At 57.0% G+C, this 15,518-nt stretch overlaps 1 protein-coding gene across 1 annotated transcript in view; it reads right to left on the reverse strand.

Moving 5' to 3' along the window:
• The window catches only part of LHX5 (LIM homeobox 5), a 20,581-nt gene extending 11,166 nt beyond the window's left edge, over positions 1 to 9,415 (reverse strand). Inside the window, exon 1 of the mRNA XM_057374233.1 lies at positions 9,249 to 9,415. Within this exon, the coding sequence (XP_057230216.1) occupies positions 9,249 to 9,415 (167 nt within the window). The remainder of the gene's footprint in view (positions 1 to 9,248) is intronic.
• Positions 9,416 to 15,518: the final 6,103 nt, after the last annotated feature.

Below are 15,518 nucleotides of genomic sequence, written 5' to 3' on the forward strand. Positions count from 1 at the left end.
TCGAGCGGAGGAGAGAAGCGGGTGCCGCTGGCGGCCGCGGAGCTCGGAGAGCCGTCGGTGCGAGCTCGGTGCGGAGCGCGGTCCCCGGAGCGCCACAAGACCCGGGTGTGGGGACAGCCAGCCCCGACCGAGCTGCCGCTTCTCCCCTCTTCCCTCAACCTTTCCACACTCGCTCCTCACCTTCCCCATAGACATTTTAATCGTCCCTTTAATTTTTTTTCCTGYGGGTCGCGGTATTTGGCGAAGCTTTAATTGCACCCCTCCCCAGCCCTTCCTGGCTCCAGCACGATCCCGGGACCCCCATTCCCCACTCCCCGACTGCTCCCCGGGGCTGACCCGGCCCTGGCTCGGGGTCCCGCTCTGCGCGGAGCCGGCCCGGATCCGCCGTGGCTGCTTCTCCCCGCGATGCCGCACCGCGGGTGGGCAAAGCCTGGCAGTGAGCAGCGTGTGTTGATAGAAACGAGCCGGAGAGAGGCGAACCCAGACCTTCGCAAACTTAGTGACTTGAGGGGGATGCGGCGAAGAACTCGCTCCAAATTTCCTCGGGTGATCCCCCGGCCCGCTACAACCTCCCGTCGATGCGACCGCCCCCCCGGAGGGGCTGCTCGAGCCGTTCCCACCCGCTCCCCCCGCCGCCTCCCCGCTAATGAGCGTGTGTGTTGACACGGCGAGGCGATGCCCCCGTTTGCTTTTGTTTGGGAGGTGTGAAAGAGAGAATCTGCATGAGAAAAGCCGGCGGCAACCGCGGAGCTCCGCATAGCAGCGGCGGGACGGAGCGAGCCGGTGCGTGGGGAGCCCGCCCTGGCGGGGCAGAAGCCCCCGGAGCGGGGGGGTCGGGGGGCGCAGGGGGGGCAGGGCTGGAGCTGGGGGCTCTGGTGCTGTTTGCGAGGCAGGGAGGGGAAGGGAGCTCGYCCCGCGCTCCCGTCGGGGRTCTCACCCASGGGTGCCCCCCGCACACGGGACCCCCAAAACTGTCGGGGTGTGGGGTGACCCCCTCAGGCTGCGCCCCTCTGGGTTCTCCCCCATTCCTTGGATTTGTTTGGGAAACGGGGAGGGGGGAGCGCTCGGCCCCTCCAGCGGGCGGGATGGGGAGCSCGGCGCTCCCACCTTGATCTGACGGGCACCCTGGGGCGGCTCGGGGRGACACACGGCGGGGTGAGCGCACCCCAAAGCCACGCACAGCCAAGGGGGCCGGCAAGGGCGGGGGGCAGCTCTGCGGGAGGGGTGAGGGGGCGGATTTCATGGGCTGGTGATGGGGGAAGTGGAACAGGAGCGCCGCTCCCTCCCTTCCACGTCCCGAATGGAAGAGGAGTCCCTGACACCGATGCGTTCGACAGGGCTGAGCCCCGGGATGGAGGACCCCCGCCGGGATGGCGGCCCCGAGTCCCGCTGAGCCCCGAGCCCTGCCCGGCCCGGCCCCGGTGTCCCCTCCGTGTCCCCTCCGTGTCCCCTCCGTGTCCCGGGGGGAGCCGGCCTCGCTGGAGCCTCGGAGCTCTCCAGGGTGCTGAACCCCGGCCCCGTCCCCGTCCCTCGTCTCGTCCTGCCCCAGCCACTCTCCCCTGTTCTCCACAGCTTTCGTCCTCTCTACCTCGATCTTCCCCTCTCTGCTTTTCTTTTCTTTTTCTTTTCTCTCCTTTTTTTTTTGTCGGTTTTCCCTGTTTTCCTTTTCATTTTCTCCCTTTTTTCCTTTATGTTTTCTGTTTTTCCGTATTTCTCTGTTTTTTCTGTGTTCTTTACTCTGTTTTTCTTTTATTTATCCTTTTGTTTRTTTATCTCCTTTCCCCCTCTGTTTTTATTGTATTTTTTCTATGTTTTTCTGACTATTTCTTTTCTCTTTCTTGCCTTTTTTTTTTACCCCCGATTTTATTTTTTAAATTTTTCTCCTTTTCTTTTTCCTTTCCCAATTATTTTTTTCTTCTCTCGATTCTTTTTCTCTCTCTTCCTTTCTCTCTCCCCACACCCTCTGCTGCTCCATTTTTCGTTTCCTCCTCCCGTTTCACACACATTCCCCTCCGATCTCTCTGTCTCTTTCCGTTTTTCTCTCACTTCCCGTTTCCCTTCTCTCACAGAAAACCGCCTCGGCTAGAAAGATTGGAAATTTTTCCAACACCACGATTATTATTAGAATTATCAGGCACCCACTGGACCCCCGCCACCCCCGGTTTGCCCTCCCGGTCCTTCACCCCGAAGGCAGGGAGCTGCGCTGCCCAGAACCCGGCCGGCTCCGGGCACCGGCGCTGCTGCGGCCCTTGGGACCGGCTTGATCTCGGCTTTTCTTTTTTACAGCGCGGTTTTTATTTTGCTTTACAGCGGCTGCGATTAAAAACGACCCCAAAAAGCCGCTGCCCGYCCCGAGCGGTGCCAGCGCAGGGGGGGACCCCCATGGGGACCCCGGAGGCCGGGAAAATGAAGCGGAGAACTCCGAGTGTCACGGAGAGGCGACGCTSGGGCATTTGTGCGAACGCTCCTGTCCTTACACACTCACTCACACACCCATCGCACTGCCGGGACAGCGAGCAGGGGCCTGCAGAGCTGGCCGGGCTGCCCCCCTCGCCCCGAGGATAGTTTTGGGGTGTTCCCCTGCCCGCCCCGCCACGAGGATGGTTTTGGGGTGTCCCCCTGCCCGCCCGCCCCTCTCTTTGTCCCCCTCATCCTCCCTCACATTCCCCGCATTCCTCCGTGCGTGCCCGCGGGTGTGTGCGGACCCCGCTCTCGCACACGCTCCCTGCACACCCCAAATCCTCTTTCCCCACAGCTCTGCGGCTCGGAAGCACATCCCCGTGCCACGTTACACACAAAACCAGCCCTTGCACACGCACATTCCCTCTTCAACTCCCATCTCCTTGGCCCTGCCTTCTCTGACGTACCCGGGCTCCGGGGGAGATGAACCATCCCTCAGCCCCATCTTTTCATACCGCGGGATGAGTTTTTTTTTTCTCTCCGTGCAGGTCAGAGGAGAGAGCCCTTCCCGGGGCTGTCCTGGGGCCGGGAATGGGGCTGAGAGTTTGGCCTAGAGCGCTCCTACACCCCTTTCACAGCCCGGGGGAGAAGCCGGGGCAGAGGCGCCTCGTGTTGGGCAGGGATGGGATAATTCCTGCATTGCCTCAGGGAATGGGAAGATTTCCTGGGACCTCTCTAACCTCATCAGCTGCCTAATGTGCGGTTGAGCTGGGTGTGCTCGGGCTGTCACTGTCACCTGGGCTCAGGGACACACGGCTTTCCCCTCTCCTCCATCCCCACCTCCTTCTGCTGAAAAATCCTCACTRGAAATGCACACCCGCCTCTCTTAACCACAACCAGGAGCACGAAAACGGCTGCACCTGCTCTGAATGAGGGGTGTCCATTGATATTTGGATATCCTGGGCTTTCCAGGGTCCCAGGAATCCAAGAGAAGCTCCAGAAGCAGRATACTGTGTGGGGCTGGGGAGGGTTTAAAAGGGATCAGAGTCCCTGGGGGCTGGAGAAGCTGTTGCTTCCTTTCAATTTTTTTTTTCTTTTAATATTTCTGATAGTTTAAAAAAATTAATAGCAGGCAAAAAGAAACAGCAGGAGAGGAACACGGATTTAGCTTTTCCATTGGAAATGACTCCCGGCAAAGGGAGATGGGATGGCCAAGGACATTCCAGCCTGGGTGAGTCCAAAGCAGGGTCAGCATTAACCCTTTCAGTGCCTTGGCGATGACCAAGTGCCCTCATTCCCGGCGCCGGGACTGATTGGATAACTGGAATAATGAGCATTCAAACAGGACTTGTTGGGTGGTGCTCTGCTGTCCTGAATTCCTCTACAGAACTGGGCAGCTTCCCGTGTGGGCTCATGTCAGCAMGGAAAGGGAGTTTGGGCAGGGAATTTGGGCCAAGCTGATGCTGATTCTGAGAAGACAAGGTGTCTGTGTGAATGTGAATATGAAGATATYCCACACATTCACACAGCTCTAAGCCCTCACCATTATCCGTGGTGGGTCTGGGGTGCCAGACTTTCYCCTGACACCCAGAGTGCTTCTGCCCCCTTGCCCACCCACACACGGATCGTGGGTGCAGAGGGAGCGGGGCTGGCGCTGTTGGTGGGTGCCTGTTCCCCTGTGCCTCCMCAACCCCAGCCCAAGGCAGCAATTTAAGAGCCTTTTTTCCCTTTGYAGGGTCTGAACCAGATCCTGCTCCTGAAAGCTGGGGGGAATTAAACCCAGGCTCAGGTCTTGGCTCTCAAATGCTTGGTACAACTTCCTGCACTTCAGCAGAGACAGAGCTGGGAGCAGCCCCTGGCCCGAAATTCTTTGTGTTGGTGCCTGAGAGGACATGAACGGGGAGAGCAGGAGGCTGCACCCCTGARCTCCTTGGGCACTCCTGTCTTTGTTTTCCCTCCCATCCCCATCCCTCACCAAGTGCAAACCAGTCTTTGGCTGCAAACCGCCGGCACCAGCCCTGCGGTGGGCCCGCTGCTACAATTCCTTTATAAATCCATTTTCCCCCTCTCCAGAAGCATAAGGCATAAACACAATCAAAGCTTCCCGCTGGAGAAGCCAACAGGGACGTGCGTCGGAGTCCTGGTACGGTGTGGCGGTGACACTGATTCCATCTGACACCTGGGTGTCTCCAAAGCCGTCACATTGTGCGCCGCCAATGTATATGAACATTAGTATGCATTGGCACAATATGGATCCATTATTCCAAACGCTTATGAGAACTAGGTGCTGCGTAGGAGCAGCTGCTGCTTTTGAAGCCTCAGAGCATCAATAGATTCATAGATTTTCGGGCCAGAAGGGACCGCGACGAGCGTGGAGCCTGACCTCCCACGGAGAGCGAGCTGGGGGTGATTTCTGCGTCCTGCCCCGCGACTTGTGGGCAGGCAGCAGCCTCCCCTGCGGCTCAGGCTGCTCGTGAGGAGAGAGCTGATTCTTCCCTCTGTAAATTTGTTCCCTTGTTTTATCGCTCTCCTCGTTAATCCTGAAAGGGCAGATTTTCATTTCAAAGCTTGGCTTGGTGTGGGTGAGCTTTCCACCTCTTGGATTCCCTCTTCTGTATTAAAAAAAATAAAAAAAATCAGTTTTCCCCCTTTTGTTTAAGTGGCAGCAATGTTGGAGAAAAGAAAAAAAAAAATCAATGTCCTGGAATGTCATCTGGAAAAAGGATTGGTACTTCTTATGAGTGGAAATGGTATCTGGCAAGGGTTCAGATTTTGGGTGATTCCCTGACTGTAAGCACTTCAGTCTTTGTTTAAAAAAAAATTAAATCTGTTTAAACGCTTTTCACAGAGAGGGGGGACGCTGTAGGGCTTTGGGTTTACAGCGCTTCCAGAAAATGAAAGAAAAGAGGGAATGAAAATCCACTAAATCAACGAAATAAAAAGAGCTGAAAGTCCTGTATTATGGTCACAACGATTCTTCAAACAAACACCTCCTGGGTGACAGCTGAAGATGGGTGATTATCATTCAAACCACCCCTGATCCCCAAATCCCTGGCAAAACCTCACTGAGAACTGAGCCACGATCAGATGCTGAGTTTCCCTTCCTGCAGGGGCTCGTCCCTTTGGTTCCCCCCTCTTCCCCTCTTTTTTGGGGACAGCAGCTCATCCCTTGTTGCCTTCCCATCCTGATTAGTGGCTTCAGGTGAGGTGCCAGCCCCAAAACTTTCTGGCTCCCCAGCCTGTCTTGAAATCACCTGATGKGAACCTGTGTCCAACTTCAGCTCAAATTTTAAAGCAGAAACCTGGAAAGTGGAGGATTTCCAGGAATATCAGCCTGTGTTTGCTGCTGAACTTGTGGGAAAGGAAGGATTGGCTCATGAGTTGGTTTGAAAGGTTATCCAGCAGGAAAATGGGAATAATTTGGTGATCTTCATGAGAAATCTTGAGCTGCTCTTATGTAGCAGGAAGGATTAGTTCATGGGTTGGTTTGAAAGGCGTTATCAGCACGAAAATGGGAATAATTTGGTAATGTTCGTGACAAGTCTGGAGTGGATGCAATGCTGTGAGCCAAAGTCACCTGAAAGCCACTGAGAAGAGACAACCTCAGCACTGGGGAGTCAGAAATCCAGAGAGGTGAGGGATTCAGGGGTGGGACAGCTGAATACAGGATCGGGGGAGTGCCTCAGGGCTGGGATGGGGGCTGAGGTGGCTCCGGTGTCCTCATTTGGGGTAAATCCCGGTTCCCTCCCCATGCAGGGCCCTTCCAGGATGGGCAGATGCCCTTGTGCATTCCCAGAGCAATGGCTTGCCTGGCCTCAGGAGTTTCTTGCTTTCATCCTGAGGTTATGGGATGTCTTTGGCAGCATTTCCAAACAGACCAACATGAAACCAAACCCCCTTCCATGCCTTCAGGTGAAGGTGGGAGAAGTGAGATTTAAGACAAACTCAAAGGAGTTATCTCTGGAGCTCCTACTGCAGGAGCTGGATGGATGGAGAGGGAACTGGGAAAGCTCTTAGGAGAGAAATTCCTGGAGGATGTCAAGAATTCCCAAGAGCATCCCCAGGAACTGTTGTTTTATTTCCTGGGGGATGTCCTCTCCTCGGCCGGGGTGTGGCTGCTCCTCTGTCCTCGGGAGGTGTTTGCTGCTCTCCAGCTCGCTGTTTTCTCCCGATCTGAGAAATTGAGGAGCGGCTGTGCTCCTGGAAAGAACATCTCTGGAATAACTCCTCCTACTCCACCTGGCATGAGCAGCTTCCTTCTTGGCTGCTGGGCTGAGTCCTGGTTTGCCTTTTCTCTTCCACTGCTCAGTTCATGTCGGAGCAGCCACATCCCTCACCTCCCCTGACAATGAGGAGAGAAAATGAAAAAAGGTTATTTAATATAATTTTTTTTTCCTGCTATGAGATGTTTCATGTGAGAAACACTTTCAAAGAAGAGGGATGAATCATGCAACTGCAGAAATTAGAGATGCAAAARCCCTTTTAGGTCAGCCAACCCATTTTCCTGTGAATGCTGAGAAGCTTCTGAGTACAGTTAGATTTTTTCAAGGGCTTTGTCCAGTCTAAAMCAACTTTTGGATGAAAGCTTCACCTTTAATCCATTCCAAAGCAGCTGTAGCTGGAAGAGGCATGATCTTCAGGAGAGTGGGACCTGAATGCTCCTAAACTTTCAAGGGAGGTGTGAGCTCTGCAGAGCTTTTCTGAGGAGAAGTTGCAGAGCTGAGCCTGTGGAGCAGCTGGAAGGTTTATGGCAGCCCCTTCCCACCCCACAGAGCCCTGGGGGATTGCATGGGGTGATTCCAGCAGCTTGAGAGCGAGGGAGGGGCGGTGGCAGTGTGGCTGTGGGGTGATGGGCAGAGATCTGCTGTGGCCACCACGGGTGGGAAGCCCAGGGCCCAAGGTGGATGGCCGTGGGGGGAGTCACAGGATGGGTCAGGCTGGGAGGAACCACCGTGGGTCACCTGGCCCAGGCTCTCTGCTCCAGCAGGGCCATCCCAGAGCACATGGRCAGGGCTGTGTCCAGAGGGGTCTGGAATATCCCCAGGGAGGAGACTCCACACCCGTTCCAGGCAGCCTGTTTGGTGCTCGCTCACAGCACAGCAGCTCTTCCTCATGTCCAGATGAACCTCCTGGGCATCAATCCCTGCCTGTTCCTCCTGTCCCATTGCTTGKCACTGCCAAGGAGAGCCTGATCCATGCCCAGACCCCCTCCCTGCAGATATCGAGCTGCTCCTCAGTTTCCATTGCCTTTTCGGGAGCCTGGGCTCAGAGCTCCTCAGGGCTSTGTGCATGGCAAAGCAACCATTCCCACCCCAGCTCTGAATCAGCATCCCAGGCCACCTGAAAACCTCCCTGGAGGTCAAACTACGATGAACCAACAATGCAGCTGGAATTAAAAGGGAAAAGATCCACTCAGACATTTCATCTCTGAGCGGAGTCACTTCCCGCACASCCTGGGGGCTGAGCGCTCCCATCCAGCTCCTCCTGATCCAGCCTAGGTGGGACCGGTGGGGGAACATCTGTGCCTCATCCAGCACCCACAGGAAACTGCTTCCTCCCTCCCAGGGAAAGAAATGGGTGACAGAAAGGTAGGGAAGAGGCAGTGAACTCGTAATGATGTCGATGTTCCAAGGAAGCTCCCCAGCCCAGGGATTTGCTGTTGAATACAGACTTTTGGCCATGTGAACTTTCCCTCAGTGACTCTGCAAATCCTTATACTTACCTTTTTGGGGGTCGCTTTCAAAAGTCATCTTGTCCCTGAGCGTGGGATGCAGGCAGGAAGGGCCTTTCTAATTAACCCAGGAGGGAGAGCATCCCTCTCGCCTGCTCTGACCCTACACGGCGAGGGAAGGAGCACGATTGCCGGAGCTCCCCTAGAAACGGCACCTTAATCCGCCTCCCCAAAATCCCCGACCCCTGATCCGYGCAGAGACAACCATTTTAAAGAGACAGAGTCGCCATGTGCCACCTCCTTCTCATAAGTGGTCACCTGCCAGCTTCGACTGAAGGCGTAATTACCATCCTCGAGGYCTGATCCATCTTATTCCCCTTGAAGTCGATGAGGAAACCTCCCCGACTCTGCTGGAAGCGGTATTAAGATTCCTTTCCTCCCCCCAACTCTTTTCCCAGGATTTATCTCCTTGTGCGGCTGGAGGATCTCCCCAGCACCGAGGCTGCAGTGGCCGGGGATGGAAGGGTCTGCAGGGAGGCAGTGCCTCCGGGAGGGAGAGGGGGAGAGGGGGAGAGAAAGAAGAGCAAACACAGGTCCATTAATCCGCAGTTAGTCTGCCTTTTTTGTTAGGAAGATGAACTTGATGAGTTAATTAAGCCACAGCCTGTAAAACCAGTTTATTTGCATAGCAAACTCCTGGGCCAGTGTGCTGTGAGCGGGCATAGACGTGCAGACAATTCCGGGGAAATTACAGCCTCATTAATATGCTAATCTGGTTGCAGGCCTGGAACGAGTTTTGGGTTTGCGGTGCTTTGGGGGGGGGTCGTGGGGAGGGGTTGCTTAGCAACCCTTTCCTCCAGGTAACCCTTCTCTTCCTTGCCCTTGATATCCCCCAAGGATCGCCAGGGGAGGGGGGCTCGGCGGTCACGCAACAGCGAGCGCAACGAGGGGAGAGCGGGGGGGCTGCGGGGCGGGGGGCGCACGGCGGGCGGGGTACGGCACCGGCACTGCACCGGGCACTGTACCGGGCACGGCACCACCCGGGCACGGCACCCGAGCACAGCACCGGGCACGGCACTGGGGCATGGCACCCGGAATGGCACTGGGGTACGGCACCAGGCACTGCACCGGGCACGGCACCGGGACACAGCACCGGGTACTGCACAGGGCACTGCACCGGGCATGGCACTGGGGCACGGCACCCCCGAAGGGCGGCGGCGGCTCCCCCTCCCCGGCTCGGGGCTCCAGGCGCGGGATGCGGATGCGCAGCCGTGGCTGGCGAGCGCGCCCAGCGTTGGGCACGGCGGAGGGGCGGGCGGCGATCTCACCGCCCCAGCTCCGCATCCCCTGAACACCGGGGCTCACATTCCCCGAACACCGGGGCTTCTCATCCCCGGGCCACCTGGGCTCCCCATTCCCTGGCCACCAGGACTCCTCATTCCCTGGCCATCAGGGCTCCACATTCCCGAGCCACTAGGGCTCKGCATCCCCCGAACACCGGGGCTCCTCATTCCCGGAACACCGGGGCTCCTCACCCCCCGATTACTGGGGCTTTGCATTCACTGAACACCGGGGATCCACATTCATGGAAAACCGGGGGTCCCCATTCCCGGACCACTGGCACTCCTCATCCCCCTGGCCACCGGGACTCTGCATTCAGGGAACACCGGGACTCCTCATTCTTGGGGCCACCGGGGCTCCGCAGCCGGGCTTTTCCAGGGGCTGCTCCCCGGTGAGGGTCACAGAGGTTGGCAGCCGCCACCCCGTGGCCCCCGGTGCCCTCTCTGTGCCCCTCTCCATGCAGCAGGGCCTCTCCAGCCTGCTCTCCCCGTGTCCCCTGCCCTCCCCGAGCAGCACAGGCCCAGTGCTCTTYGCCTGTCCCAGTTTCCCGCAGTGCTGGTCGGGATGGGAGTATCAGGGGTCTAAAAGGGGGATGCAGCATCTCTGCCCCCACCAGCAGCTCCTGGACATCCCTGTCAGGGAAAGGACGGGGATTTCATCCCTGCACTGGGATTTTTGCGCAGTCAACACCTTCCTCCTGCAGTTCACACATCGTGACACCCATCCCAGCACCAAACCAGGGGAAGGTTTGTGTCCTGGCTGTCCTGGCTGTCCTGGCTGTCCTGCTGTCCCACACTGCTCGTGTCACCCGCCTGGGACCAAAGAGGGAAGTGGCAGCAGGATTTCTGCTGGAATACCAGGGCTTTCCAGCGAGACTGTCAGGGCTGGCAGTCTGAGGCATTGTCTGGACCGTGAGGGTCAGGGAGACAAAGCTGTGACAGCAGATGGAATCTGGGCAAGCCCCACATCCTCCATTCCCGGGGATCACACTCGTGTTCATCCCAAACCCTCATCTCCCCGCGAGGGTTACAGCCAGCCAGATCTCCAGGAATGATGAGCCATGGCAATTGTCCTGTTCAGTGTTTGGTCTCCCAGCACAGCGCTCCAATCCTTCCCTGGGTCTCCAGCCCTGCCCTTTCTCTCCTGACATGGTCCTTATTCAGAATTCAAGGATTTTCCTCATCCCTCCTAGGCTGCTTCCCTGGGGATGAGCTGGGGCACTCCATTGGCACATGACTGATGCCAAAGCAGTGTGACTTTGTCCCAAAGCCCCATTCTCCATGCTTTTATAATCCAGGAATTAATAATTTTATAATCCAGGGATGATGTGCAGAGCTACACCAGTTCCAGCAAAGCTCTTCCCCCAGCTGCTCTCCTTAAGGTGTGGCTGYACCCTCACAGACACACAGACATCAAAACTCTAATTTAGACCCAGAACCTGCAAAACCAGGCCAGGCCAGGAGCCTCGGGGCTGGTGGTGACAGCTGGGTCAGCTCCATGCAGCTCTGCCTTTAGGACGTTCCCTCWGCTGCAGTTTCAAACCCTGCAGGAGCGTGCTGAGCTGCACCAAGCCTCAGGCCAGGTGAATCCAGACCCGGCTGCAGGAAGAATTAAACGCTAAAGAACCTTTGAGAGCCTCTTGCTGACCAAACCTGGCTCYTGTTCAATGGAAACAGAGCTTGTGCTGGGATGGAGGAGGTTTCCCTCTCTCCATAGCCTGGTGATTCTTGGAAACATCCACCTCTTCCTCATTCCCCAGCCCAAACATTKGAAGTGTGAACAAGCGTGCCGGGCAACAAGTTTTAATGTCAAACATTTCCCTGCCAAGAAGCAGCTCTGACTTCTCAGGAGGAGGCAAATTCCCTGGCTCGCTGCTGGAGACGCTGACACGTGGAAGGGAACTGCTGCCTTCCTACCTGGGGAGTCCCAGTCTCCGGGGTTATCCATCCGTTAACCTTCATGAGCTCAAATATTTATTATTCATATTACCCTGAAATGTGCTAAAAAAGATGAAAAAAGGAATTAATGTGCCAGATCTTGCATCCACCTTTTAGCTTATGACAGTGCTAAAGCAGTATTAACATTTACAGTGTGTGAGCTCTGCTTTGCCGGCGCCTSAGGCCAAGGGGTTTAAGCCAGCGCYGAAGTTAACAGCAAGCGCTGCTTAGAAAAAGCCCATTATGTCATAAAGTTGGAATTTTACTTGGGCACTGGCCACTGGCTCTTTCCAATTGGGATGCGRTGCCATCCTCCCCATCCCTTTCTGCTCCGCCGCCTGCTCTGCTCGCTCTCCCTCTCACAAACAGAAGCAGAACAGGGGAAATTGTGGTTTTCTTGTCAGTGCCGGTGAATGGAAGGGAATCGCGTTTGCCAGAAGATAATTGGTTCAGGCTGTGGCCAAGGAGGCTCTTGGAGTGATGTGGAGGTGCCGCGGGGTCGGAGATGTTCCTGAGCCTCATTCCATCTGCTGGGCTCCTCGGCATCTCCTCCTGTACAGCCTGAACCTGGTCAGACACCAACCAAAASCACTCACATTGCCTGGAGAGGRTGGGATGGGGCTCGCTGTGCCCTGSAGATGGGACAGGCTCATCTYGGGCAGCGGGACAATGCTCCATGGAGCAGGAACAGCCTTTTGCACAGGCGAATGTGGGTTTGGCACAGTTCAGTTTGTCTTCGCTGCGCTCGAGGCTCAGCTGGTTTTCTTCTGAGCACGGGGYTTGTTAAGGTTTTTGCTGTTTTTATAACTTGCTCCTCCTGCATTCYTGTGCGTGGAGCAGCCCCATCAGGGAAGAGTTTATACAGAGAGGGCCTCACCCTTTCGGAAATCAATATTCCTTCCAGTTCTGCCTGTCCTTGGTGTGCGTGCCCCCCTTGCTGGGGGTACTGAGTGTCCGGCAGGACGGGTGACAAATCCACAGCGTGCTGTGCTGAAGAACTGCTGTGCTGGAGGGTTTGCCATCAGGTTTTTTCAGCAGATGGCTGGTTTTGGACACRAACCAAGCTGTGGGAAGGCTCGGAGAGCCTGGTGGCACTGTTGGCACATCGGAGCTCACRTTCACCTGAGCACCCCTCCGCCTCCACTTAGCCTTAGTGGGGTGATGGCGAGTCCTTTGGAGCTCTCTCTGGTGCTGGAATCCACCAGACACCTCTGTGACCAGGGGACACCTGAGCTACCCCGCTCAAASCCCCGTGCAAGGGGCCAGCGCTGCACTGAGCCCATCACGGGGTGCAGGAATCCACAGAGCCCTGGGATCTGGGCAGAAACCATCCCTTTGTAAACACAGCTCGCTGGGCTCTTTCCTCTGCCTGCTCTCCAGCAGAGCCACCCAGACTGTCAAAACAGAGCCGAGCCCTGCTTGAAATTCAGAGGGCACCATCAGTCCATGTCATTGGCAGGGAATAAATAAATACCTCTTTTGAGCGCGTCAGGAGTGATGTGTTGCCGGGCTCCTTCAAGGTCACATCCGTAAACACGGAATGGGGAGGCAGGGAGCAAATCCCAGCCGGATCCGACCTCAGCCCCGGCTCTTCTGCGGGACAGAGATCCCCCCTCACTGCGGGGGTGGCAGTCCTCACCCGGGGGAGGTGGCAGTGCTGGGGGTGTGATCTGTCCTTGGAGAGGTGGTGGGACGGGGCTGGGGGTGTGATCTGTCCTTGGAGGGGTGGTGGGACGGATTTGGGGGTGTGATCTGTCCTTGGAGGGGTGGTGGGACGGATTTGGGGGTGTGATCTGTCCTTGGAGGGGTGGTGGGACGGATCTGGGTGTGACGGGGAAGGGTCACGGTGCCGCTGGGCAGGGAGGGAGCGTTTCTGAGGATGTGGCCTGGCGTGTGACACCCAGCAAGGGAGGATTTTCATGCCAGCGCCTGATCCTGCACCCCCGGTACGGGTTGGGKTCCAACGGGATCGGCTGATTGGGGTTTATGGGCGCCTGAACAAGACTYCCCTGGGGACGGAGCTCTGTTCATGAGGTGAAGTCCAGGAGTTCTGGGATGATCCAACCCCTTGTCCAACCCCAGGATCTGTGCAGAGCCCCTGGTTCTGACCAGTGCCCTTGGCTGTGAAGCTGTCCCAGGGCCATGCTTGTCCCCCTGCTCCTTTCCACAATCCCTCCTGCTTCACCTGTGGAAGAAGCAACCAAAGAGGGAGAATCCAGCCAAACCCCGCCCTGGCTCCGCCAGAAGCCCCTTCCTCCCGTGCCGAGGTTCGGACCCCGAGCCCGAGCCCGCTCAGCTCCGTCTCGGCGGCGCTCCTCACCCTTTGACAAATCCTGGCATTTGCAAAGTTATTATACCTCATTATGAATTGGATTTTAATCTAGTGTAAATAGTCCTACCATTATAGTGTCATAAGAAGCAATTAGCCCCCCTGCCTGCTTCTATGCATGAGGGGAAAGTTTAATATCACGGAGCAGTGAGGGCTTGATGGGGCTGCAGCCTCCACACCCAGAGGCTGTGCTCTGGTGGCATTAACCTGTCCTGGAGGTGTCCCCTCTGTGCCCTAGGAGGTCCCCAAAGCCACCATCTCCTGAGCTCTGCGGTTGATTTTGGCCTGGGATGCCTGCCCGCCGTTGGGTTTGCTCAGCAGCACCGCTGGAAATCATCTTCCATGAGGATGGATGTGGTTCAAGCCGATGATAAATCGTGGTTTCCTCGCCTTGCYCTCAGCCCAGTCACAAAGGGGATTATCCTCCGCGGGGTGAGAGAGGCGTCTGCGGTCCGGTCCCTGCCTCGCCTCGGGGTGATTATTTCCAATCTCGGCCAAGCTCTCCTGCGCTGCCTCGTGCGGGAAATTCATTCCCCGGAGCTGGCGMGGTTATAAAGCAATCCCAGCTTCTCCCGTGTCACCCGGAGCCGGGCCGGGGGAGCTGGAGACAGCCCGGCCACTCKCGCGTCAGGGCTGTCCCCACTGGGTAATGTTGCATGATTAATAACAACCCCAGGTTAATGGGGTTTTAATGTTCCTCCGGCAGCGGCGGGAGGGGGCGGCSTCCTCAGCTCCGAGCGGGGGCTTTGATCTTTGTTTTCGGGAGGGACCGAGGTGTCTTTGTGCTCGGCGCTGTGGCTGCGGGCAGCGTGGGCAGAGCCAGGTGTGCTCCAGGGTTTGGGAATTGGGGTGTTTGTGGCGTGGGTGGGGGSTGGGCACGAGTTAAAGGCTGTCTCCCGTGATCCTAGGGGGATTCCGGAGGGCAGTGGGGATTGCTCGGAGCAGGGACATTCCTCTTTGTGCCGTTTTGTCAAACAGGGGCTCCCTGCACTGTGGGTTTAGCGGAGACAATGCTTTAACTGTCCTCAGGATGGCAAAGGACCCAGTTTGTGCCTGAAGGGGAGTCAGGGCCGGGTAAAAGGGTCTGGGGTCCGTCCCTGCCGCCCCCGGGGTCCCGCTCTCCGGCTGTGCCGCGGTCCCTGTGAACAGCCCTGCTGGAACTCGCTCTCAGGAGATGGGCACAGCAAAAGCCACCCCCAAAGCTTTCTTTGTCACATGAAAGGAGAGCTGGCTGCCTGTTAATTACACCAACCTTCTCATGGGCAATTGAGCTGGCCCTGTGTGTGTGTGTGTGTGTGTTCACGCTGCCTGCGAGTTCTCGTCTGATTCACGCTCACAGGTGACTGAAAGGAGGCCAAATCTCACAACAAAGCCGGGCCCTGCTGGCCGTGTCCAGCTGCAGCCGGGCTCTGTCCGCACAGCAAGGCAGCGGCTCGGACAGCGCCCATCTCCATCCCAAATCCTCTCCCAGGGCAGGGACAGTGCCCACCTCCAYCCCAAATCCTCTCCCAGGGCAGGGACAGTGCCCACCTCCATCCCAAATCCTCTCCCAGGGCAGGGACAGTGCCCACCTCCATCCCAAATCCTCTCCCAGGGCAGGGACAGTGCCCACCTCCATCCCAAATCCTCTCCCAGGGCAGGGAGAGTGCCCACCTCCATCCCAAACTCAGTTTTTGAGTTCTGTGATGTTTTATCCCCATGGCCAAGAATCACAAGGCCCCAGAGGTGCATGTGACCCTCTCCCCATCACGTTCTCACCCTGAATCCTCCYGGGGAAGTCCTTTAGAGTGAATTTGGGCAGGAGGACTGGTCCTTCCCGGGGAGGCTGTGGCCCCTTGCC

This window comes from Malurus melanocephalus, unplaced genomic scaffold, assembly GCF_030028575.1.
Source record: "Malurus melanocephalus ecotype Western Australia unplaced genomic scaffold, MMel_1.1 scaffold_219, whole genome shotgun sequence".
In the NCBI taxonomy this organism is placed as follows: domain Eukaryota; kingdom Metazoa; phylum Chordata; class Aves; order Passeriformes; family Maluridae; genus Malurus; species Malurus melanocephalus.